The following is a 27321-nucleotide window of genomic DNA, read 5'->3' on the forward strand; positions in this document are numbered from 1 at the left end:
CTCATATGTGACTCTTGAGAGTGAGTAGCCTCCCATGTTCAGCATGCTCCATCTTAAGAGGCTCACCAAGGAGAGTATTTGTTTATTCCTTTAGGATGACTGTGTTTACTCAGGGAATTGGCCAGGTTTCTGAAGTAAACATACGTCAGCGTTGAAGGAAACTCATTAATCAATGTACAAGAAAGGCCCAACATCCCTTCTTTATGCTTCTTGGTGTTCCATTAGATAACATGGAAGCACTCCATCAGAGAACATACGTTTATATGTTCTCAGCAAAACATTAAAATACATGACCAAGACTCACTTAAGATTGTTGACAAGGATTCCTTGCAGCTTCTTGTTAGAATGGATCAATAAATTTAGACATGTTATAGATGGATCATCACAGTAAAGCAAAACATGCTACGTAGGAAGCGAATGAATCGAGCATCAAGGCATGTTCCTTTGAATTGGAAAATCCCAAATGCATTGAAATATGAATGCAAAAAATTCAATGTATTCATTTCAAATCCTAGTCAAGCTTGAAGTTATTTCTGGGGCATCCCCTTGATAAAAGCAAGGTAGTCTAACAGCGAAGAGTCTGATTTCACAGAGAAGTACAGAAAAACTTACATGAACTAATGAAAAGTGAAGCTGGAAGACCCAGAAAAACAATACCCATAATGGCATAATATTTACACAATATAAATGTAAATAACCACAAAATAATAAAAATTTATATTTTGAAAATATAAAGATTAAGCTTGGTTCCAAAGAGCTATGGAAAGATGCCTTTCCCTATTACAGATAAGTGGGAAACATTGTATTTCACAACAGATTTTTCTTTTGGTATATTGTTTAGTTTTGCTGAAAAAATTTTTTCCCCTTTTTTTTTTTTAAAAAAAATTTCTTTGCAATATAGAATGGCACTCCAGGACAGGTTAAGAGAAGCAATAATGCGGAAATCTAAGTAATGAAAAAATAAAATATATCATAAAAATTTATTTTAAAAAAATAGTCTTGGAGTCAAGAAGACAAGGGTTGAGGTCCTGCCTCTGATATAGATTATCTGTGTGACCTTGGCAAGTCCCATAACTCCTAGGCTTTGACCTGAACTGGTAAGAAGTAAGAAAGAAAATAAGCATTATTAAGGAACTACAATGTGCTAGGACCTTTTGGGTATCTCATATGATCTTCAGAAAACCCCTGGAAGGTGTTAGTATTAGCCCCATTTTATAGAAGAGGAGACTGAAGTAAACAGTGACTTTGAACTCAGGTCTTCCTGATGCTAGTTCCAGCCCTCCCTCCTCTCTGCCTCTTTGCTGCCTTCAGAGAGAATTTCCTCATCAGAGAGTTATGGCTCAATATTTTTCACTTGGATACTATTGGAAATCTTGTAGGGGAAGGAATTTTTTATTGAATCTATCTTTGAAAGAGAGTAGCTCATTGCCTTCCAATGTGAAGCAGATGATTATCTCCAGGGAGTGATCCTAGACCTGATATGCTTCAGTTGTAGATACCATGGGCAAAAACACCTTATCAAGGGCTGGCATCTGATTCCATAGTACTTTGGCGAGGTTTTGTCTTCATTTATCAGCTGACCTACGAGAAGCTTTGTCAAGGGAGATGTTTGTTTACTTGTTGGCAAAATGACAATATCTTCAGCATTATTTTGGCTGCCTTGGAGATGATTTTACCCAATAAGGAGGATAAAAACAAGTCATTTTGAGTTTGCAATATTTGGAAAATGATCACAGCTAAAGATAAGTCTTATAGAAACACTGTTTATGGCTTCTGCAGAGCATAGTCTCAGTTGATTTTCAGCTGATTTTAACAGCATACAGTTGGCTATGATCCTCACATAAGCCTTTTGAAGAAATTAATTGACTTTGAACTATTGAACAGATAGGCCATAAAATTATAGTTGTAATAGGAACTACTAGAGATAATTTAGTTAAAGTATAAGGGAGCTTAGTATAGTTCCCCAGTTTAACAGATGGGGAAACTGAGGCTCGGCAACAATAAGTGTATTGCCAAAGGTCACACATGTTGCCTACTAGGTAGTAAAGCTGGGATTTAAGCTGATCCCCTAATCCCATTTCTGTGATTCTGTAAATATGTCCTTGAGGAGTTAAAGACATTCAGTGATAAGAGTACAGAAGTTGTGCACCACAGTGAAGGGAACAGCCAAGAAGACCTGGATGCAGTTTGCAATTCTGATACATCCTTGTGGTATGTCCCTGGGAAAAATATTCAACAAGACCAGAAGTTGTAGAGTAGTGAACACATTATATTGATAATAATATTATTTTAATATAACATTTATATTTTTTAAACATTGATATAAAGACAGCTAGGTAGCCCAAAGGAGACAGTACCTGCCCTGGATTCAGGAAGACTCGTCTTCCTGAATTCAAATCCTGCCTCAGACACTTCTAGGCTGTGTGATCCTGGGAAAGTCACTTAACCTTGTTTGCCTCTATTTCCTCATATGTAAAATGAGCTGGAGGAGGAAATGACAGACCACCCACCACTTTGCCAGGAAGAGCCCGAATAGGATCACAAAGAGACAAAGATGGTTGAAAAACAATTCAGCAGCAAAAATGTGCCAGGTACTTTACAATTATTATCTCATTTGATTCTCACAACAATTCTGGGAAGTAAGGGCTATTATTATCTTCATTTTACAAATGAGGTAACTGAGGCAAACAGAGTTGAATGACTTGCCCAGGGACACACAGATAATAATATCTGAGACTGGATTTGTATTCAGGAGGACGAGTCTTGATGATTTTAGGCCCTAGCATTCTAGCCACTCTATGCCTTTAAGTACATGCTAATAAATAAATCACTGAAACCAGATGACACCCACTAAGTGCTGAAAGAACTAACGAATGAAATTATGGAACTACAGGCCAGAACATGTTACCTCTTGTTAAATAAATAAGGCACTGACTGTAAGTTTAACTTCTTTTTATAAGAAGGGATTCAGCATTAATCCTGCAAACTACAAATATGTATGACTTGCTTCTAGACAAGCTTAGAAAGGATTAACAAACAGAATATAAAAGTACAATTTTTTTAGGTAAAGACAAAATGTACTTGGAAGAGGAAATCATACCTGTTTTTATGGGCACCTAGAAATATTATGAATCTACAAGTCATTTGTTTCAGCAAAAACAAACAAACAAACTTGGAACAGCATTGTAGTGATGTGGGAAGATAGGAATATTAACACATTGTAGGAACTGTAGAGTAGAGTTGGTCTACTCTAGAAAATAGTTTGGAGTAGGAGAATATCAATAGCCTGGATGCATTCATTTCCCTCCTGGTCATATACTCCAGCAAAAATGTCAAAAACAGAAAGAAAGTCTAGAAATGAACATGATGGTATTCATTGCGATACTTTTTGTGGTAAGAAAGAGCTGAAAAAGTCAGTATTCATCACTTGGGTGATGGCTGAACAAGCTGTGGTATTTGAATATAACAGATTATTAATATTATGCAGTGAGAAATGATGAGTAGAAGAAAGCCAAAGAAACATGGGAATACTTATGTAAACTGATATAGAAGGTGAGAAGAACCAGAGGGATAATATATACAATGACTAGAATAATATAAATTAAAAGAACATTAATAGGAAAAAAGAAATGCTGAGTAATTCTAAAAAATAATCTTTTGGCATCTAGGTAATGTTGTAGATAGAGCACTGGGCCTGGAGTCAGGAAAATTAATCTTTCAGAGTTCAAATCTGGCCTCAGACACTTTCTGAGTGATTCAGGCCAATTCCAATAAACTTGTGATAGAGTCATCTGCATCCAAAAAGAGGTATGTGGATCACAACTAGAATTTTCACCTTTTTTGTTGTTGTTTGCTTGTTTTTTCTTTCTCATTTTTTCTCTTTTTGATCTACATGATTTTTCTTGTACAGCATGATAAATGTGGTAATATGTATAGAAGAATTGCACATGTTTAACATATATTGGATTACTTGCTGTCGAGGGGAGGGGATGAGAAGAAGGTGGGGAGAACAATTTGGAATACAAGGTTTTACAAGGGTGAATGTTGAAAATTATCTTTGTATGTATTTTGAAAATAAAAAGATATTATAAAAAGGGAAAAAAGTTATTTAACCTTGTTTGCCTCAGTTTCCTCATTTGTAAAAGGAACTGGAGGGGCAGTTAGGTGGAGCAGTAGATAGAGGACCAGCCCTGTAGTTCAAATCTGGTCTCAAACACTTAACACTTCCTAGCTGTATGACCCTAGTAGGCAAGTCACTTACTTAACCTCAATTGCCTCAGGGAAAAAAAAAGGGAACTGGAAAAGTAAAAGGCAAAACATTCTAGTATCTTTGCTAAGAAAACTCTAAATGAGATCACAAAGAATCAAATATGACTGAAATGACTGAATAACAATAACAATGTACATTTTTTTTAAATTAAAGCTTTTTATTTTCAAAACATATGCATGGATAATTTTTCAGTATTAAACCTTGGAAAATCTTTCTCCCATTTTCTCTTCCCTTCCTCCACCCCCCCTCCCCTAAATGGCAAGTAGTCTAATATATGTTAAACATGGTAGAAATATATATTAAATCCAATACATGCATACATAATTTATACAATTATACAATATACAATTTATATCTTGCTGCACAAGAAAAATCAAATCAAACAGGAAAAAAAATGAGAAAGAAAATAAAATGCAAGCAAACAACAAAGGAAGTGAGAATGCTATGTTGTGAACCACTCAGTTCCCACAGTCCTCTCTCTGGGTGTAGATGGCTCTCTTCATCACAAAATCACTGGAACTGGTCTGAATCATCTTGATCTTAGAAAACAGATTAGAGATGCTTCCTTCTTGGTAGAGCATTGGGGTTTATGAAAGTAGAACACTGCATATTTTATCAAAACACTATCATTTTGTTAATTCTTTGGCTTATTTTTTTTTTCTTTATTGCAAAGGAGAATTCAATTTAGTGGAGTAGAGAAAGTGGCAGTTGGGATGCTATCCTGAAATAATTATAATGTTAACAAAAGATATCAACAGCATATTTTTTTTTGCTTAAATAAATTAATTCAGCCCCTACCTGAAACATGACTTCTATAACATTTTATTGAAAGGAGTCAATAAGTATGCAGTTAAGGAGCAGGTCATAGCTACAATTGGTTTATATTTTCAAGAAATTTTTGTTAAGGCTAGTAGATAGTAGAAGCTATCAAAATTAATTCTGTCATCACAAAATTGGTAAATATATATATACCAATATACACATATTGGTAAACATACATATACATATGGTAAATATACATATGTGTGTGTGTGTGTGTGTATATATATATATATATATATATATATATATATACACATAGTTATGGAGAGGAAACTGACTTAAAGATAGGGGGGGGAAGGTACAAATAAATAGGCCCCCTGTGTGGATGGCAAAGTGAGGTCTCTTAAGAATCATCACTGGGACTAGTTTTATTTAATATTTTTAGAAATAATCCAGAAAATATATTATCTGTTAAATCTCCAGACTTATAGAAGTTTTTCTGATAAGTTTTCTGACAAAGAACAGGCTGCAGAGAGATCTCAAAAGGCTGTCAGCCACATTATTGCAGCAAAAGTATAATAAGATCCATGTAGGGAAAAAAATATCCAAACTATACTTATAAAATGATGGGTCTTAAATCATGAGTTATACACTAGGAGTAGGAGTTAGCTGCTACTATAGGTTTGCAGTTGCTAGTTTATAGCACGCACACCTAAGGCAGCAGTGGGATTTATAGTAATGCTTGGGATAGAGATAGGAATGGGGATTTCCTCCTAATGCAGTGAACTGATCATCACTCAAGGTTGTTAGATAAGTACTCAACAAGCACTCGTCAGAGATAGTATGGAAGAGATTCATATTATAAGTTATAGGTTGGATAAGATGACTTCTGAAGTTCCTTCTTGATCTGTGATCCTTCTAAATGTTTTATTGTTTTTTAAAAAAAGAAATTGATTTTTCAATTCAGTAAGAATATATTAAACCTATTACTACATGCAAATCATAAGAAAGACAAAGTGAACCACAGTGTCTGGACCTCGGTGAATTTGCATTTGACTTTTCTAATTTGAATAGTCCTTTATGAAACATTATTATCCTCATTATTAGAACATCCAAGTGTCACAGTGAGTAGACAGTAGCCCTGGAAAACTTGAGTTTAAATTTAGCCTCAGACACTTATTATTTGTGTGACCCTGGGAAAGGTCCCTAACCCTGTTTGCCTCAGTTTCCTCATCTGTCAAATGAGCTGGAGAAAGAAATGGCAACTCATGTCAGTATTTTTGCCAAGAAAACTCACAGAGCCAGATAAGACTGAAACACAATAACGACACTTTCATTATTGAACTTCTTCAGTTTGATGCATTTTGTTATCCCTTTAGGCTAGTCATCAGGCATTTATTTATATATTATAGCTAGTATTGTAAAAGCACTTGAAGGTTTGCAAAGGCCTTTACCTCCTTTGACCCTTGAAATAACCCTATTAAGTAGGTACTACCTTTATCTTTTTTTTTTCTTTGAGGCAGTTGGGTTTGAGTGACCCGCCCGGGGTCAGCCAGGAAGTGTTAAGTGTCTGAGATCACATTTGAATTCAGGTCCTCCTGACCTTAGGGCTGGTGCTCTCCACTGTGCCCCGCTACCTGCCCCCTCATTATCTCTTTTACCAGTGGAGAAACTGAGGATGAAAAAGGTACCTCAGGGTCCCCACTAGAAATGTCAGAAGGAGGGATTGGAACTCAGATTCCAGGTACTGCGCCATCCAAGTCACATACCGTATGACCGTGTGCTAGGCGCTGGGAATAATCTCTCATTAAGAGCAATATTAATGTATTAAAATATATTTTTAAATTACGCTAAAGAACATAAAATCCATCCAAATTTTGTGGGAGTTAGTTTCTGTTTAGGGGTATTTATGAAAATGAAAATTTACAAATTTGGAGATGGGGCAAAGGAGAAAATCCCTCTATTGAGGGATAATTTTTCCCCAAGAAAGAATTCTAAATAGTTAGCAATTTTCAGTGAGCTAGATTTTGCCACTAGTAACGCATCTGTTTTTCTGTCATCAGTTACTCATTGATTTACTCACACTATCAAGTAATTGATGACAGAACTTGGCTCAACATAACTCATCAGACTCTTTTTAAAAATCACTTCTACTTGCACTTAAAGATTGACATTTCATAGGCATGTTGATAAAAATACAGAGAGAATGCCAAAAAAAAAAAAAAAGGTGAAATGATAAAACTTTCCAATACTTCTCAAGATTCATTTTTCTGACTCCAAGTGGTGATAAGGTAAAAAGCATTGGAATGCCCATGGATAGAGTGCCTGGGGTCTGGAAAACCTGACTTCCAGTCCAGTCTCAGATATTTACCATGGATGTGATCCTAGGCAAATTACTTAATCTCTATCTATTTCCTTTTCTGTAAAATGGCACACACTTATCTGTGTGATCTTGGACAAGTTACTTAATCCTGTTTGCTTCAGTTTCCTCATCTGTAAAATTAGCTGGAGAAAGAAATGGCAAACCACTCCTACAAGAAAACCCCAAAGGGGGTCATAAAGATTTAGATATGACTCAATAACAATAACAACTTTGGAAAATGGCAAGGCAATATTCTTTTGTAGGAATAGAAGATTGTTTTCAAACTCTATTACATCTATATCATTGTTGGACCCAGACAATATTTTACACAGGTTTCCACCTCTTTTTCCATTTTATTTTTGTTAACTACTGATTTACAGTGATAGAAAATTTGCAAAGTGCTGTTTAGCCTTTAGCCATTTGCAAAAAAGACTTTTGCTTTTAAAAAAAGTTTGTAAAGCCTTTGTTGCTCCCTTCATGGTGCTTCCACATCTCTTCTCTATTGACTGCTCCTCTTTGGACCTCTATTTCATAATATGTTTCTAGCCTTCTGGATTTATTTACTTTGATGTCTTCTTCTACTTGACTCTAGTATAATTCTTTGTTGACCTGGTATTTAGTCCTTTCTCTTGCACCTCTAAATATCACGTCCTACAAAATATACATATATACACATCCCTTAAAACCTACTGATTACCTCTGATTTTTAGTATAGATTGGTCTCATCCAGGGTTAGAGACTTGAAAAAAAAATTTTCTAGCAAAGAAAACCTTAAAATGTTTATGTAAATATGTCATTGTTGTTATGGATATGGAGGATGCCCCATATAGTTAGATACTAACTTTAGAATATACAAAAATTAAAGTTAAGCCATTCATGAAAATATTAAATAAAATTTAAGAAAATAAAGAACCCACAAATTTATGTAGCTATCTCCTTTCTTGTAGTACTTGTGTGTCATAATCAGTGGCAGTTTCCCCCTATCTCAGAATTAGAGAAACAGGAAGCTGGTGAGAGGCCAGACTCTGAAATAAAGATTAGAGTGAACTAAGACATTCACCTCAGGTCCTCAATGGTCTGGAAGTCACTGGAGAGATTTCAACTGTCTTTCACAGGCTTTAAATTTGGGACCTCCTTTTTCCCCCTTTTCCCTTATTTTTACATCTTCCTTTTCCTAGATAATCCTAGAATAATAAGTTAGTATACAGCTGTTTCTCTTAATTGCACAAGAACTACATTTGCCAACTACATTTTGTAAAACTGCCTAGAGAGGTCCCCTTTTTTTCATTGTAATGCAACAAGTCAGGAGTCATACTCAGAAATTTTTCATAATCTGCAGTAGGTTTTTGATGTTTCTCAAAAAAGGAAAGGAACTTCCTTGATTAACTAACTCTCTGGTATGTCTACGGTTGAATGCTCATTTGGAGGGACTTGCTTTATCTTCAAGAAACTCCTTCAATCATCATTTTACCCAATATGCATCATTGCCGAGTAGATGAAATAAATGAATTTGTGATACGCTTATTAAACCTATTCCACTCTTGGAACGGAAAAATCCTATCTACTTATTGCTGCCCCACTGCCACCACTTCTTCCCACCCCACTCTCAAGCACAAACATGCTGATTTTGTGGAACAGGACTTGAGACTTTCAAACTGACTAGTTTTGGGGGAGGAGGGGATTTTTTTCCACATAAAAGACATGAACTTGTAAACACATTGAAAAAACTTAGTTCTAGAATATATGCAATAAGTTCCAAAAAATCTATTAGGTCTTACTTAGCCCCACAGCAGAATCATTCAGCCAGAGGTCCCTATGTCTGACCCTGATACTTTCCATTCAAAAGCCGTACACCTGTGGCTACATGGGGTCCCTAGTCAATGCTTTTAGGATTCCCAGGCAAGTTTCAATATCAGAAACCACAATATTCATTTGATTCTGTCTCTGAATTCATTTAGGGCTGTAGAATTTTGCCCTGCCTGCCCCACTGTTTTTATAGAATCCATTTCTCATAGTTTTATAGTTATGGCAGCCATGAATCCCAGAATTTCCAGGGCAGATCTGGTCACAAATATTCTGTCCCATTGTCCTCATAAAACAGTGAAATGTTTTGGAAATTTTGGTATCTGCACAGTAAAATTATATTGAAAATATACACAAATCCCAAGAGAGAGTCACAGGCTGAAAACAAAAAAAAAAAAAACATAACTACTCATAGAAAGGGACATTCTAGCCTTTGTTATATAGATATATGGCTTTGTAAATATGCTTCTGTCTAGGTTTAGAGTGCAGGGTACTGGGGACAATGAGGACATTTCTAGTAGCAAAGCCCACAAAATCAGGAACCTTAAAAATCTCAAGGCAATTTGTGGTAGTAAGGCAAAGTTGTTTTTTGTGAAAGGTAGTTAAATGAATCACTTTCAGATGGTTTATGATTTGTAGTGTGTTCAAAATGATTTAATCATGGAATTTTAAGTTTTATAAGCTAAGTAAAAAATACACTTTTAATAAGTCTTTATTAAAGAACTATCTTTTTTTTTAAAGTGATAATGTCAATAAGCATTTATTAGGTACCTACTATGTTCCAGGTGCTGAGAATGATAGATATTTAATATTGTTCACTAAAAATAGTAGTGAAATAAACATTATTCACTTGTCAGTCATTTCACTTGTATTCACTCTTCATGACCCACTTTAGAGTTTTCTTGTCTAGGATGCTAGAGTAGTTTGCCATTTCTTTCTCTGACTCATTTTGTAGATGAGGAACTAAGGCAAACAGGATGAAGTGATTTGCCCAGCTTCTCATAGCTAGGAAAACTGTGAGATTAGATTGGAACTCGGGAAGATGAGTCTTTCTTATTCCAAGCCCAATGTTCTATTACTGGTTACAATAAGAGGTTAAAAAATTAGCTTTCCATTCAATGGCTTCCAATGTTTTATTAAAGAAATGTCTTATAAAAGATAACTTTAGTCCAATAACAAGCATTTATGGACAGAGCAAAGATAGCATATTGGGGCAGCTACCCATCTGAAATTTCCCAACATTCCCCTCTAAACAACTTTAAAATAATATCTTCAATCAAATTTTAGAGCAGTTAAATCAAAGTTGGAGCCAGACTACTGCTGGCCTAGAAAAATTTAAATCTGTGGCACTGGGGTGGAGGCCTATTAGAGCCCACCCCTATGGTCAGCAATAGTGGCCAAAGCAATAGCAGCAGCGGTTTTAGGAATTCTCAGTACAGAGAAGGGAATCTGAGAATTCTTCTGAAATAAATTACAGAGGATCTTTGCTGGCACTGGCTATAGCTGGCAGTTATTGGCAACTGTTGTCCTTTCACAATTTTGGGTTACAATTCCTATATAGAAGGTGGTTACCTTCTGGGGTGGTTACAAGGGAGCAGGGGCCCTGGTTGCCGTTCCAAAGCAAGAAAGCACTTGTGACTGCTGGGAACCAGAGTCCCTTCCTAGATAAAGATCCGAGTGCACAACAGAGAGCAATTATCATACCTCTCCTAAGATTATACCCCAAGCATGCAGACTTCCAGAATTAGCTTTGAAAATAACAGTAAAAAAAGCCCTGAAGCTTGGGACAATACCTCCCAACTTCTTTTACACAAAGGTGTAAAAGTCAAGAAATAGGCCAGAACAATGAACAATCAGAAAGAATTTTACCATAAAAGTTACCATTTTGTCAGGTAAGATCAAGATATAAACTTGGAAGAAAAAGACAATGTGAAAACACTGCCAATAAAAGCTGTAAAGAAAAGATGCTATTTGGCCCCAACCCAACAAGAATTCTTGGCAGAGTTTTTTTAAAAGAGAGAGAAAAGTGATAGAGGAAAAATTAGGAAAAGAAATTAGAATGGTGCTAGAAAATGATGAAAAGAAAATTAACAACTTGTAAAAGAATACAAAAAAATAGTGAAGAAAATAATACTTTAAAAAAATAGAATTGGCCAAATAGTAATAGAGGCACAAAAGTCCATTGAAGTGAAGAATTCCTTGAAAAGCAGAATTGGTCAAATAGAAAAAAGAGGTATATAAGCTCACCTAAGAATTAGCATTGGAGTGAATGTTGAAAACTATCTTTGTCTATTTTGAAAAATAAAAATCTATTATTATTTTTTAAAAAACTGAACAAAAGGAGCTGAAATTTCCAAAAGTAAATAAATATTTTTTATAAAAATATTGGAAGTGGGCAAATGAAAGCTAATGACTCCATGAGATATCAAGAAGCAATTAAAAAAAAAAGTCAAAATAGTGCAGGAAAATAGAAGAAAATGTGAAATATCTCATGAGCCAAAGAACTGATCTGGAAAGTAGATCAAGGAGTAATGATTTAAAATTATTGGACTGCCTGAAAGCCATAATCAAAGAAAGAGCCTAGACATCATATTTCAAGAAATTATCAAAAAAAACTTCCTTGTAATCTTAGATAGAGAGGATAAAATACAAGTTGAAAGAATCTACCTGTCACTTCTTGAAAGAAATATCAAAATTAAAATATTTACGAATATCATAGCTAAATTCCAAAGCTCCTGGGTCAAAGAGAAAATACTTTAGGGAGCAAAAAAGAACCAATTTGAATATCATGGGGTCACAGTCAGGATCATACAAGATTTAGGGGCTTCTGCAATAAAGGAGCAGAGGGTTACATGCATTACAACCAAGAATAACCCACCCAGCAAAGCTAATTGTAATTCTTTGGGGGTGGGGGGAGAATGGTACTTAATGAATCATAGGATTTTCAGTCATTCCTGATAAAACCAGAGCAGAATAAACAGTTTGACTTTCAAATATAAGACTCAAAGAGAAACATAAAAGGTAAACATGAAAAAATAAGGGACTCAAAAATATTAAGCTGTATATGAAAAGATTATATATATAACTTCTAAGAATTATAGTTTTATTTTAAAAATTTTTTTAAAGGATCCAAAGCAATACCAATAGACTTTGGGCAGAAAATGCCATGTGCATCCAGAAAAAGAATAGCATGTAAATCAATACATGCTATGTTCAGTTCTTTTTTAGTCTTTCCCTTGATTTTTCCTTTTGCTCTGATTTTTTCTTTCCCAACATAATTTATGAAGCAATATGTATTAAAAATAAATATTTTTTTTAAAAAGTTAAAAGGAGTTTTAGAGGGCATAAGTATGAAACATTGATGTAGCAAATGAAGAGGTGAGAAAGAAGGATGCACTGGGAGAAGAGGGAAGAGAAATGTAGATTGAGGAAATTTTTCTCATATAAGCAATATGTAAGAAAAAGCTTTTAGCCTGAAAGACTTACATGACTGATGCTAAGTGAAGTGAGTAGAACCAAGAGAACATTGTACATAGCAACAAGATTATGTGACAATCAACTACGATACTTGGTTGGCTCTTTTCAACAAGGAGGTGATTCAAGGTAATTGGAATTGCCTTGGATGGAAAGAGCCATTTGCATCTAGAGAGATAACTGTGAAGACTGTATATAGATAAAAGCATAGTATTTTCACCTTTTTTTTGTTGTTTGCTTGCTTGTTTTTTTTTCTTTCTCCTTATGTTTTTTCCCCTTTTGATCTGATTTTTCTTGCACAGCAAGACAAATATGGAAATAAGTTTTAAAAAATTGCACATATTTAACCTATATTGGATTACTCAGTGTAAGAGGGGGAAGGCATGAAGGAAGGAAAAATTTAAAACACAAGGTTTTGCAAGGGTGAATGCTAAAAACTATCTTTGCATGTGTTTTGAAAAAAAAAGCTTTTTTTTTTTTTAATTTTAAAGAAAGAACTTTTACAGTGGAAAGGAAACTAGAGGTGGGGTGGCAGGCAATTCTTGAACCTCACTGTTTTTGGAATTGGTTCAAAGAGGGAAGAATATATATACACACTCAGTTATGAATAGAAATATAATTTACCCAATAGGGAAATAGGAGGAGAAGGGATAAGAGAAAGGACAGGGAGGTGATAAAAGGCAGTTTAAAGAAGGCAAAGGGAGGAAGGGAAGAAGGGAGTGGATGAGGAAGAGAAGAAAAGGCAGATTAAGGGAAGCAAAGAGAAAGAGAGAGCAAGAAGAAGAGAGAGAAACAGAGACGGAATGGGGGGGATGGAATGGAGGGAAAAACACAGTAATCATCACTGTGAATGTGTATAGGATGCACTCACTATAAAACAGAAGTAAATTGCAGAATGGATTAGAAACCAGAATCCAATGATAATGTTGTTTATGAGACAAGTTAAAATAAAGAACTAGAACAGAATCTATTATTGCTTCAGTTGAAGTAAAAAAAAAAAATGAGGTAGCAATCATGAACTCAAAAAAAGCAAAAGCCAAAATAGATTTCATTAAAAGGTAATCAGGAAAATTACATTATGCTAAAAGCCACCCTAAACAATGAAGTATCAAAAATTTTTTACAGTAAGTTTCGCTAATAAAAGCCTCAATTTCTTTTTTTCTCCCCAAAAGTATCTTATTTCTTCAAAAACATGCAAAGACACCTCTGCAAAGCAGAGGTAATTTTTCTTCCTCTCCTCCCCCACTTTCCCCTCCTCAAAACAGCAAGCAATCTGATATAGGTTAAACAATTCTTCTAAACCTATTTCCATACTCATCAATGCGGCACAAATAAAATCAGATCAAAAGGGAAGAAAACCATAAGAAAAAAACAAGCAACCACAAAAGGTGAAAATACTATGCTTTGATGATCTGCATTCAGTCTTCATAGTTCTCAGAATGCAGATGGCGCTTTTCATCCCAAGTCTATTGGAATTGTAAATGTCTCATTTCTCAAATATATACTGAGTAAAGTGTTGTTGTTTTTTTTTTAAGAGCAATTCCCTAATCAATGATCAAAGGCTATAAACAGACAGTTTTCAAAAGAAATCAAAACTATCTATAATCATATGAAAAAATACTCTAAAATACTATTAATTTGAGAAAGGCAAAATAGAATAACTTTGAAATACCACCTGGCACCTATCAGAAATGACAAATGCTGGAGGGGGTAAAGAAAAAAAAAATGGTACAGTAATAACAGTTGATGGAGTATTGAACTGGTCCAGTCATTCTGGACAGCTATTTGGAACCATGCCCAAAGGTCTATAAAACCATAGATACCCTTTGTCCTACTAACTACTTTTAGATCTGTATCCCAAAGAGATCCAAGGGGGAAAAAAGAGGGCCTATAGGTTCAAAAACATATTTTGTAGTGTGGCTCTTTTATTAGTGGCAAAGAACTGGAAATCAAGGGGATGCCCATCAATTGGGGAATTGCTGAATAAGTTGTGACATTTGATTATGATGGAATGCTATTGTGCTATAAGAAATGATCAGGGGGTTATGTGTACTTATGCATGCACTTAGTAAATTCTTGTTGATAGATTGATAGCAGGAGCTCTGACCTCACTTTTCCATTTCTTATGATATGGAGTCCTTTGCTATCTAAGCAAAAAAAATAATTTCCCATTCTCTCATTTCTATCCACATCAAATGCAATCTTTCATTGTCTCATACTGGTCTTTCTATCCCTTCCACTGTGCTTTCTGAAATCCCAATTTTATAAACATTCAATTAGAATCAGAAAAAGGCACCAGTCATTGTGTCTCCAATTAGGCTGGGAATTATCAGAAGGTAAAATCTTCTTTGTATCCTTCAAAGTAACTAGCACAATAGTTATTCAATAATTCTAATTATTTGATTAAATGGAACCAAAAATGTGATTTCCCCATTTTTTAAATCTTTTTTCTGGTAACCACATATAATGTTAATAATCTTGCTCATAGTTCTCTTGTATGACTCACAGAGTCTAATCTAGAATTGGTCCATAGAAAAAAGTTCTTAATATTTGTTGATTGATTCAACTTGAATATAGTCCGTATACATAGGGGAAATGTGAACTGTCATAAATTCCCATTATGTAATTCCATAATTAACAGAATTAATACTTCATTCTAACCCATTTCCTCTTGTATCTTCTACCACTGACAGAGTCTGCTTTTCCTAGATGACGCTGCTTTCTTGACTAGCTATCCTTTCCAACACTGATCACTGTTTCTCTCAAAACCTCTCTACATTCCTCCCTCACATATCAGTCCTACAGGGACCTTATACTAATCATTGTCCCTCCAGATTTTTCCTCTGACTTTTACTTAACAAGATTTACTCCTCAGAGCTTTACTCTATCCAAATTTATCATGAAATTGGGATCCTGTTGACATTTATCTATTGGTTCCTTAGTCATTCTGTCCTTTTCAAGGAGCTTAGTACCTGGTTTATAATCTTCTCCATCATTCTCTCAAACACTCTGGACTCCTTAATTCCCTCAATTTTTATGATCTGTTTTAATTTTCTATCCCACCAAAACTGCACTAATCTTTTACTTATAGTGTTCCTTTTACTTTTATCAATAATTCTGAAATCCCTTAAGGTAACCATGATCTCTTCTTATTCCATCATTTCCTTTGTCTTTCTAAATTATTTGGATGCTTCAAGATAAAAGATCTGAATTAAGCTGACATATGAAGGAAGGAATTGTATGATGGTATTTTCCTTCCGCTATCTAACTTTGTAATTACAGCTTACCCACTTAGAGGAAACATGGCACTAAGAGCTTAAAGGGATTTTAGAGATTCAAATCAATTAGTCATTTAAGCACTTGTTTTGAGCAAGACACTGGCATTATCATTACCATCACCTCCAGTCCTTCCCTTATTATTCTGCCAGAACATCAATCTTTTCTTGGTTCATTATCAGCATTAATCCTTTAATTAACCAGCACAATATTACACTTTCCTTATTGTCACTTCTCTTACTTCGTTATCTTATTCCTTGCTCTTGCCTTTTCAAACTCCAGTCCTGAACAACTGCCACCACTAGCCTGAATGATAATGGAGAAAGTCACAAATTGTGCTTATAGGTTCATGACAAATGAATACCAACTGATTTCAGTTGGATAAGGAGCTAGCTTTGCAGTCAGTAAGACTGAGTTGGTGGTAATACATATTGACTGTTTGGCTTGGCAAGTCACTTATCCTCTTGATCCCCAAACTGATCTCTATAAAGTTTCCTACACCAATGGAATTATGAGTCTAGTTTTTTAAAAAAAGACCTCAATGGGGCTCCCACCGTAGATCTGTAATCCATTTACTCTGCACTAATTGATTTTCTGTCATAGTCCTCATGGAGTCTCTTCCAAGTCCTCTTCTCTCTTTTCTTTCCAGGCTTCCTCTACCAACTTCTCAGCAGAGGACCTTGACTCATACTTTCCTGTGAAAGTAAAGACCATTTCCCATGAGTTTCATCTTCTCCCCTTCACTAAAACTCAAAAGCTCAATGATATCATCTATCCCTTATTCTTCCTCTTTATCAGTCTCTGATGAAGAGTTGACTTTGAACACTAAGACCAACCCCTTGATCCCCTGGAATCATCCCCTCTATTTCAGATCTTTAATATCTCTCTCTCTCTCTCTCTCTCTCTCTATATATATATATATATTACATATATGTATGTATACTATCATACATCAGTGTCCTTGGTCCTTAAAATATCCTCCCTTGACACCCTCCCTTTTCCCTTAAGCTACCATCCTTTATCTTTCATTCAGAAAATTCCTAGAAAAACTTTCTATTCTCATTGTTTCAACTATCTCTCCTCTTGCTCAAGTGAAATTGCTCTTTTCAAAGTTCTCAGTGATCAAATCTAATGGCCTTTTCCCAATTGTCATCCCTTTAGACCCCTTTATAGCATTTGGCACTATAAACTACCTGAATCCTCTCGTTTCTTTCTTAATTCTTCTATCTATCTGCTTATCCCTTATTCTCCTTTTATTATGCATTTTTTGAAATTCTGTACTGCCAGTACTTTGCTCAAAGCAGGTGCTTGAATGGTTGATGTGGATCTCTCTCATTCCTTCAAGCTCTTAGCACCATGTTTCCTCTAAATAGATAAGCAATAATTACAAAATGAGATAGTGTAGGGAAAATACTACCATTTCTTCTTTCATGTCTCTGCTTAATTCAGATCTGTTATCTTGAAGTATCCAAATAATTATTTCCAGTGTTCACTTCAGTTTGACAAAAGAGGCTAAAACTAATTCATACTTTCATTTTTAATGGATGTTGTAACCAAGAATTATGAATATTTAAGGCATGAAGAAACAGTAGACTATTACATAATAGCTACTGCTGGGCATTTTTTGCTGGGGGAAGGGTGAAAGATTGAGAGTAGTAATTATACTGCTTTGCTGCCTAGTAGTAGCACACCTGTTTTTGAAGTAAATGTGACCCAAAGGAATAGTTCTAAACTGTGAAAGGAAACTTTTAAGCTCTCCTTTCCTAGTAGCCATGGCATTAATCAACCCAACAAGCACTAGACAGTCTTCCTCTCTGGCCCACTTAGAGCAGATGAATCATATGTGGTCATACTTTTAAGATGGCAGATTTCAAGCATTCAGCTGGAATCAAAGAAAGCCACCAGTCAGTGTTTCTCCATCTAGGCTGGGAAATTATCAGAAGTAAAGTCTTCTTTGTATTCTTCAAAGTAATTAGCATAGTAGTTACTCAATAATTCTAATTATTTGATTAAATGGAGCTAAAAATTTGGTTTCCCCATTTTAAAAAAAATCTTTTTTTTTGTAACCATATATAATGTTAGCAATCTTGCTCATGTTTTTCTTGTATGATTCACAGAGCCTCACCTAGGACTGATTCATAGAAAAAAGTTCTTAATTGATTGATTCAACCTGAATATAGTTGTAGGGGAGATGTGAACTGTCATAAATATGTAAGAACATGCCTTGTACATGCCTCTGGGATTTTATTTAGGTTTTATTCTTGTCCCTGATCCCAACCCAAATTGTCTATTCTCAAGTACCATGTTGCTACCATTTTTGATTATTAACATATTTCCAAACAGGTTTTCCCATGCACAGCCACACAAGAAATGTGATGGTAAATGGCAAAATAGAAAGATCATTAGGTATAGTGTCAGAAGATCAGGATTCTCATCTCGGCTCTCTCATAACTTAGCAATGTGACCTTGGGTTAGTCCCTTAACCTTCAAAAATAGAACTCATTTTATCTTTTCTCCCTAAACCCTCCCCTGTCTCCTAAACTTCCCTATTTCTGTCAAAGGCAGAATCATCCTTCCAGATTCCCAGATGGATTATCTTGGCATTATCCTGGATTCTCTTACTGTCCCTCACCCCGTATGTCCAATCAGTTGCCAAATCTTGCTGTTTTTATATCTCTTGAATCTCATCCCTCTATAATCATACAGTTACAACCTTAGTTCAGATTTTCATAACTTCTCACCTAAATTACTATAAGGATTTCCCTGCCTTAATCCTCTCACCACATCAGTCCATCCTACAAAATGCTACCCAAGTAATTTTCCTTAAGCTCAAATCTGATCATATTATTCTTCCTTCATTTGACTCCTGTGTCTTCCTATTGTCTTTAGGATAAAATATACACTTTTCTCTTTAGCTTTTAAAACCCTATACAATCTGTCCCCAACCCATCTTTTCAGCCTAGAAATTACTTCACCCCTTGCTTTCTTCAATCTATTCAAATACATTTTTCATGCTGTTCCTCACATATGACATTGAGTTTCTTTACCTTTTTCCTTGCCTTTGGATTGGCCATCCCTAATATCTAGAATGCTGTTCCCCCTTACCTGACTCATAGAGTTGCTTTCTTCCTTTGAGAGGCAGCTCACTTTTCCTGCCACTTGCCAACTGCTAGTACTCTTCCTCCCAATTATTTTATATATTGAATATATTTACATATATTAAGTTTATGCCACATACATATTTTCAATTTTATTGATGTTTAATTTTTACACTTTAAACATTTACAGAATATTCTCATTTTATGAGCAATCTTTTACGACAAAACAGTTAATCAAAATTAATAATATAGTGACCTCATCAAAAAGTTCATGCAATATTTATTTTACATTTATGCCTCATCACCTCTCTATTTAAAAAAATAAATAGGGGATATTTTCCCCCTTCCACTCCCTACCAAATTGGAAAAAAAAGCAAATTTCTTGGAACAAATATTCTGGCTGGCAGTGCTGCAGGCTTTTCCATTGCCTAGTACCATCATTTATGCCAGGGTTTAGAGGCTCACAATTTGCCTTTGGTCTTTGAGTTGGAGGTCTCACAGCTGGCCTGCTGAGCCACGGGCCTCTGAACTAGGACAGAGTGGCCAACACTGCTATATTTTGGACAAGAGCTTCTGGCTAGACTCGCGCCACTCCACCCCTGCACTGGGCAGCGTTCCATTCCCTTCTCCACCCCCCAAACTCCCAAAGGAGACTGCCCTTTCTTGAAGTCCTTCCAAGACATCTTAGGCTAGAAAATTACTTCACTCTGAACGTTTGTGAGTTGTCTCTTCAAAATCTGTTAGAGATTGACAATTATTTTGGCTTTGTATTTTCATCTATATAATTGTATGTATAATTCTATATAAATGTATACTAGTCGATATATAATATAGCCTTTATTTCATTTGATTCTTAAAATAACTATGTGAGATAGATAATCTAAATATTATTACTAACAAGAGGCAATGTAGTGTAATGGAAAGAACATTAGCTATGGAGTCAGAAGAAATCGTTATTTGAATTTCACCTCTATCACTTGCTGGCTTTGTGATCTCACTCAGAACTCTGCCACGGGCTCCCTATCAGTAAAATGGGGACAGTAATAGCACCAAGATAATAAGGATCAAATGAGATAGTGTATGAAAAGTACTTTGTACGCCTTAAAGCACTATCTATAGATGTTAACTATTTTTATCCCTATTTTATCTAATTAAAGATATTATAGTTAGTAGAGAACCAGTAGTTAGTTTAATGTTAGACAGAAGAGATGCTTAGTAAATTTTTGACAAGTTAGTTAACAGGATAAGAAGAGGAAAAAAAATGTGATTCATCTGCATCAAAGTAATACTGCTTAATCATCTATATAAGCTGCTTTTTTGTATTATCTAATTACCATAAAGCACAGTAAATGGTCGTATCATTAAAAATAAATAAACTTAATTTGGTTTTAAAATAGTTAACTCTGAATGCTCATCCTGAATGCTGTTCTTGTAGCCTGATCATCTACTTAAACTGGGTTTGTGCTAATTGTTCTCTAAGATGTTTTCCATTTCTGAAGCCTATAAAATAAATTATAGAACATAGTCATCATTTATAAAGCATTCAAGGGATGTAATTCAGATAAGAAGAGGGTCTAGAGTGTACTTGTGAAGGGTTCTGCCACATGTGCTTCTTATACTTGGGGGGGGTGATAGTTAATTGCTAAAAATTAGTTGTCAGTCTTGACATTCATTGTTTTTAGTGGAATGGGTTAAAATAGTCACTTTATCAGTTTATATTTATTGAACTTCTCCCCTAAAGATAGAGTCCAAGTGGTTCATACCAAGGATACAAGGATGATATAGTAGGAAAGCAGCACAGTTAATCATATAAACAAACAAACCAACCCATACAATTACATCAGTAGACATGGGAAAAAAACTTTGACAAAATGCAACACTTAATTTTTTGAAAAATATAAGAATAGCAGGATTCTTGTTTAAAATGATCAGAAGTATATATCTAAAGTCAAGGGTTAGCATTATTTGTAATGACAAAGAACTAGAAGTTTCCCCAATACAAACAGGTATAAAATAAGGCTGCCCATATTCTCAGTAATATTTGACACAGTTCTGTTAGCTATAGCTATCTATAGAAACAAGACAAGAAAGCAAAATGAAAGGTATAAACATTAGCAAAAAGTTATCCAAGAGTAAGTAAATTTATTCAGCAAATATTTGTTAAGCATTCTGCTAGGTAATGGAGATTCAAAGACAACAATTAAACAGTCCTTGCCTTCACGGTATTAACATTCTATACAGGGAGACAACCTACACATAAAGAAATATTCACTTGTTTCAATTATGGATGAATTTTCTTGGCAAAGACATTGGAGTGGTTTGCCTTTTATGTCTCCGGCTCATTTTACAGATGAGGAAACTGGGGCAAATAGGATTAAATGATTTGTTCAGGGTCACAACTAGTAAGTGTCTGAGACCAGATTTGAACTCAAGGAGATAAGTCTTCTTGACTCCAGATTTGTCATTCTATCCATTATTCCACCTAGCTGCCCCCCAAATATATATCTAAATGAATTAATAAATAAAAGGTTAATGAAGGAGGGAGAACTAATGACTAGAGAGAATCAGGAAAGGTATCATGCAGAAGATGTATTTGAACTGAACGTTAAATGAAATTAATGTTTCTGAGAGATACACATAAGGAAGGAACGCGTTCCAGCCATGGGGGAGAGATGATGCAAAAGTAGAGAGATGAAAGCTTGGATATAGTGGGTGAAGGACAAATAAAAAGACCAGTATGACTGGACATATAGGGTATAAGAAGGAGAAGAATGTATAATGAAATTGGAAAAGTAGGTTGGGGATAGGTTGGGAAAGACTTTAAAGGCCAAACAGGAGTCTGTATTTGATCCTAAAGGGAGATTGTCACTAGAGTTTAATGAGAGGGTGTTGTGGCCGGCACAACAGAAATGGGCTAGTGGCGATTGAAAATAAGGAGATGAGGTTGCCGATAATTCAACAGAGCCATCATGCTGCTTATTTATCTTAAAACCATATGTTATTATGAAAAGCATTTTCTGTGACAAACCCTCGTTTCTGTTTTCTGTGATCTGTTTTTCTATGATCTGAAGCATGTTTCTAGGGATTCAATCTTACATAAAGTTCACAGTGCCCCAGTAATTGTGCCAGGACCTTATATTTTCTCATGATTTTAAGCTTACATGAAATTAATCTTAGGAGGAGGGGAGCATCCCAGTTACCGAAGTTTCTAGCTTCCTGGGAGTTCTCTACAAGAGAGTAGGTGTGGCAATTGACTTGGAATGGGGAGATGCTTGATGTAAGGAGAAAAATTAGGAGACTATTTCAAAAGACCAGATGAGTACTCCTGAACAAGGGTAGTGGTTGTGTGAGAGAATAGAAGGGAATAGGTATGATATGTGTCACAGAGATAGGAACAATGAGATTTAGCAAGCGATTGGAGATATGGAATGAATGGTTAAGGATATTGGCAGATCAATGTACCTGATTGACTAGAAGGATGGCAGTGCACTCATTATAGGAAAGAATCTGGAGGGAAAGAAAGAGATTTAATTCTATTTTGGACATACTGGGTTTAAAGATACCCACAGACTATCCTATTTGAAATGTCCAATAGACAATTCAGAATAGACTCCCCCAAAATAAAAAGAACTAGTACCATATATAAAGAGAAATTCATATTACAAAAAATACAAGGGACATGGTATTGACCTCTAAAAGTTTACCATCTCCACTGTTTCTGTTTAATTACTAATTTTCCCCCCTAAAGATGCCTCATAGCATGTGGCAAGAGCATTGGACTTGAAATTAAGAGATTCAAGTCCTACCTTGCATATGGAATAACTGGGTGATCATGGACAAGTCACCTAACCTATTCAAGCCTCAGTTGATTCACACTTGTAAAATGGAAGTAATGATATTTGTAACCCTGAACTCTCCCAAATGAATTGGTATGTGCAAATTGTTTTGAAATCTTCACAGCTCAAGTTCTGTTAACATGGGGAAAAAGCCAAAAAAAAAAAAATACAGCTTCTTTTTTCCCATTGTTTCAATGTTAATTTCTTTCTAGATTAGAATACTGTAACATGTATTTGGAATTTTCTTTACTATTGCAACTGAATTCTCTCTTTTTTTTACAGAATGAAGGGATACATGTGTTCTTCTAAATATCCTCTGCGACAGAAGATTTTCATCCTGTTTTTGACACTATGGTTGTTCTCTTTATTGAAACTTTTAAATGTGAAAAGATCCTACTTCTCTGGAAAAGGCATTTACTTAGTCGAACGATCTTTAAGCACTTCATCTTATGTAAGAAACAGGTATACTTTTGTCAGAGGTGAATCCAGGTATAAAATTAACTGTTCCCATATTTATGAGCAGGAGCCTGTGGAGATTGGCAAGACTTTGGAGATAAGAAGGAAAGACATTATTGATTTAGATGATGAAGATGTTGTAGAAATGACAAGAGATTGTAAGATCTATCAGTCCATAAGAAGATACCACCTTAAGCCTGTTTCAGTGGAAGAACAAAGATTCCCAATAGCTTATTCTTTGGTGGTTCACAAAGATGCCATCATGGTTGAAAGGTTGATCCATGCAATATACAATAGTCATAATATTTTCTGCATCCATTATGATCAGAAATCACCCAACACTTTCAAACTAGCCATGAACAATTTAGCCAAGTGCTTTTCCAACATCTTCATTGCTTCCAAATTAGAGACAGTGGAATATGCTCACATTTCCAGGCTCCAAGCTGATTTGAATTGCTTATCTGACTTGCTCAAGTCCCATGTTCCATGGAAGTATGTTATTAACCTTTGTGGACAAGATTTTCCTTTAAAATCAAATTTTGAATTAGTAACTGAGTTGAAGAAATTAAATGGGGCAAATATGCTAGAGTCAGTAAAGCCAAGTAACAGCAAAAAGGAAAGATTCACTTATCACCATGAACTCAAAATTGTGCCTTATGACTACATGCTAATGCCTGTAAGGACAAACATTTCCAAGGAAGCTCCCCCACACAACATTGAGATTTTTGTGGGTAGTGCTTACTTTGTTTTAAGCCGAGCCTTTGTTAACTATACTTTCAATAACCCCATCGCTAAAGATTTTTTTGAGTGGTCTAAAGATACATACTCCCCAGATGAACATTTCTGGGCCACCATGATCCGAGTACCAGGAATACCTGGGGAGATTTCCAGATCAGCACAAGATGTCACAGATCTACAAAGTAAAACCCGACTGGTCAAATGGAATTACCTGGAAGACCATTTCTATCCTCCTTGTACTGGATCTCATCTCCGTAGTGTATGTATCTATGGGGCAGCTGAATTAAGGTGGCTTATGAAATACGGACACTGGTTTGCCAATAAATTTGACTCCAAGGTAGACCCAGTTTTAATAAAATGTTTGGCTGAAAAACTTGAAGAACAACAGAGAGAATGGGTTCGTATATCTTCAGAAAAATTATTTATGTTTAGAAGTCCCAGGTCTGCGTCACTGTGAACCACCATGATAGAAATATTACAATGAAGTGATGATTGTTTTTAATAAGTTTATATTATATGATGATATGTAGCATCATTATGATTATATAAATGTGTATTCTCCTAGATTTTGAAAGATGTTTGATACACGGGGATGGAAGAGTATTATCAAAAGCTGGAATAGTGATAAGATACCTGTCTATCACACCTTTTACAATTCTGCTGGATGGAATTTTTGTGATCTTCAAAATATTTTGGTATCAAAGGGCAAATTATACTAATGAGGCATATCATGCCTTTGGGAAACTTCTCATCAAATTCATATATGGCACCTTTATATTGACCTTGAGACCTTCATAGTAGTCCATGTGGTAATTAGATACTGCTGAAGGAAATTTGGTCAGAGCACACAAAAGGGAACAATGCATTTCAGATGGTCTTTAAGCCCAGTAATTAACATTCCATTCCTCTCTCATTTCAGTTGCCTAACTTTTTAAAAAACTTTTGAAAGAGTAGGAGGGAGGACTGTGTACTACCTCAGGAGAGCTCGAAGAAAAGTCCAACTTCCTGCCATATTGTAGTTTGCAAGTAAGTCAGTGCACCTTATACTCAGGGTGCCTGATGGCACATGTGTAGAGGACCAGAATTCTGGAGAAGTATACTTGAAACAAGGTGTTAACTCAGTGGAATTGATGAGATGATGGTTCTCTAGTATGTACTTAGTACTTAGTATGGAGATGTAATGGTTCTCTAGTTCACACATATTCAGTATATTGTAATGATGTAATTGTAATAGGGGTATTTAAACTGGGGACAAAGTCAGACTCAGAGGGAGACTGGTTGAGACTGGCAGACTGGCAGACTGCTGGAGGAGACTGGGTCAGACTATGACAGACACATATACTGTAAAGGAGACGATAAAGACTTGGGATGCTATTCCGGTGCATCCTTATGGTGACTATCCTGCTGAGATAGTCCTTCTGCAGGACCTCCAGAAAGCTAGCCTAGACATTACATCCCTGTGTGGTGGTGAAAGTCACTAGGCAGAGTTGAAAATCCCAGGTATTTCTGGGGTGCTGTATACCACATTACTCAGTGATACCACTGAAGGGCACAATTTTTTAAAATTCACAACTAAGTTAAGCATTAAATTTGGGAATCCAGGACCAACGCATAGTCTTGTTAGAATAGATCCTTCTGTATATTTGGTATGACTTGTGGAATTTGTGGAACTATCATGCTTAGAGTCACTGTGAATTTTCTGCAAAAGAATGTGTAGAAAATGGCAGCTTTCTAAAGAAAATAACTCACTTATCATTTCATTATGCCCGTGGCAATTGTTCCAGAACATGATCTGGTGGGGCAATGGATTTGACATCAGAGGACCCAGGTTTAAATCTTGGTGCTACCATTTATGCTCTGTATTATCTTGGGCAAACCATTTCATCTTCTTGGACCTCAGTTCCCTCAGATTTAGAAATGGGTTAACACTTCTTAGCTGCGTGACCCTGGACAAGTCAGTTAATTCCAATTGCCTCACCACCAAAAAAGAAAGAAAGCGATATGAAAAGGAAAAGGAGGAATTGGACTTCTAATTCTAAGTGATTCCAAGTAGATAAGTTTTAAAACTGGAGAAACTGTTTATCCCGTCTCTTAGTGTAACTACAAAATGGAAAAAAAAAAAAAAGTTTTCCAAGCAAACAATTAAAATAGCTAAAGTTCTTACATCAGACTTCAGTGATATTAGTGTGGATATTTCCCCACCAGTGCATCTTCCAGCCTCTTCCAGCTAGGATTTAGTGTAGTCTTCATGAAATCTGTCTCTTGGCGGTCAGTCCTCTTGTGATAAACCTCTCTTGACTTTTCTAAAACTGGACTTAAGATGACAAGCACAAAGTCTGTGTTTCAGCTGTGGTCAAAGCTAAATAAGGACTTTCCAGAGTTTGTCTCCTGTTTTCATTGACCTTTGAGAACCCAGGGTCAGGGGACAACTAACTCACTCCCTTTAATAACATCAGAGTCAAACTGGAGTGGGAGATTTGGAGCAACAGTGCTGAGAATTTCTGTTCTTGGGAACTGGTTCATGGAATTTCCATAACATAAGTAATTAAGATCCAATTTATTTTTATATAACTAAGAGGGAAATGTGGGAGAGGGTAAGATGTTTGAGGAAAGGTTAGAGAGTCTTAAGAACAACTGGAAGCTTTAAATGTTGCAGAATTGAGGTAAAATGTTTTTGAGTTTTCTAAGGACAAAAAAAAAGCTACCGTCAGAGGTAGTTATCTATACCAAAAAAAAAAAAACAAAAAAAAAAACCCAAAAATTTACAAAACCTAGTCGGATGATTGTAATGGCAATATTTGACTATATTATTACATGTATAGTTTTTTCTGGGTTTTGTTTCATAATCATGTGAAATGTACTTTCATTTATTTTATGAAATATGTTACTTACTGCTAAGCAAATGACATCTTTCCCTCTTTTTCCTTCCTTTTTTTCCCCCCTCCACATTCCCTTCCAAGCATTTCAACCAAATATAGCTCATCCAAAGCCTCTGATCTTAAATAAGACTAAAAATAAGTCACTCTCTGAGATACTTCCATGATTCAGCCAGAGATTCCTTTTGTAATTAATTAGTCTAACTTAAGTGGACATTTCCAGATCCTATTGATGTCTATGGTGGCAATGAGAAATAGCCAGCTGTTGAGATAAGAACCAAGGAAGAGATCATTATTGGGGATAAAGTACTAGTCTTGAAATCAGAACTACCTGGATTCAAATTTTGCTTCAGGCCAGCTATGTGACCCT

At 35.5% G+C, this 27321-nt stretch overlaps 1 protein-coding gene across 2 annotated transcripts in view; it reads left to right on the forward strand.

Moving 5' to 3' along the window:
* The window catches only part of GCNT4 (glucosaminyl (N-acetyl) transferase 4), a 35067-nt gene extending 9823 nt beyond the window's left edge, over nucleotides 1-25244 (forward strand). For both annotated transcript variants that reach the window (XM_031966417.1, XM_031966408.1), the window contains exon 2: nucleotides 23164-25244. In XM_031966417.1, the coding sequence (XP_031822277.1) occupies nucleotides 23165-24532 (1368 nt within the window). In that variant the 5' untranslated portion in view covers nucleotide 23164 and the 3' untranslated portion in view covers nucleotides 24533-25244. The remainder of the gene's footprint in view (nucleotides 1-23163) is intronic.
* The last annotated feature ends 2077 nt before the right edge of the window (nucleotides 25245-27321 follow it).

The sequence above is a fragment of the Sarcophilus harrisii genome, chromosome 1 (assembly GCF_902635505.1).
Source record: "Sarcophilus harrisii chromosome 1, mSarHar1.11, whole genome shotgun sequence".
Lineage (NCBI taxonomy): Eukaryota > Metazoa > Chordata > Mammalia > Dasyuromorphia > Dasyuridae > Sarcophilus > Sarcophilus harrisii.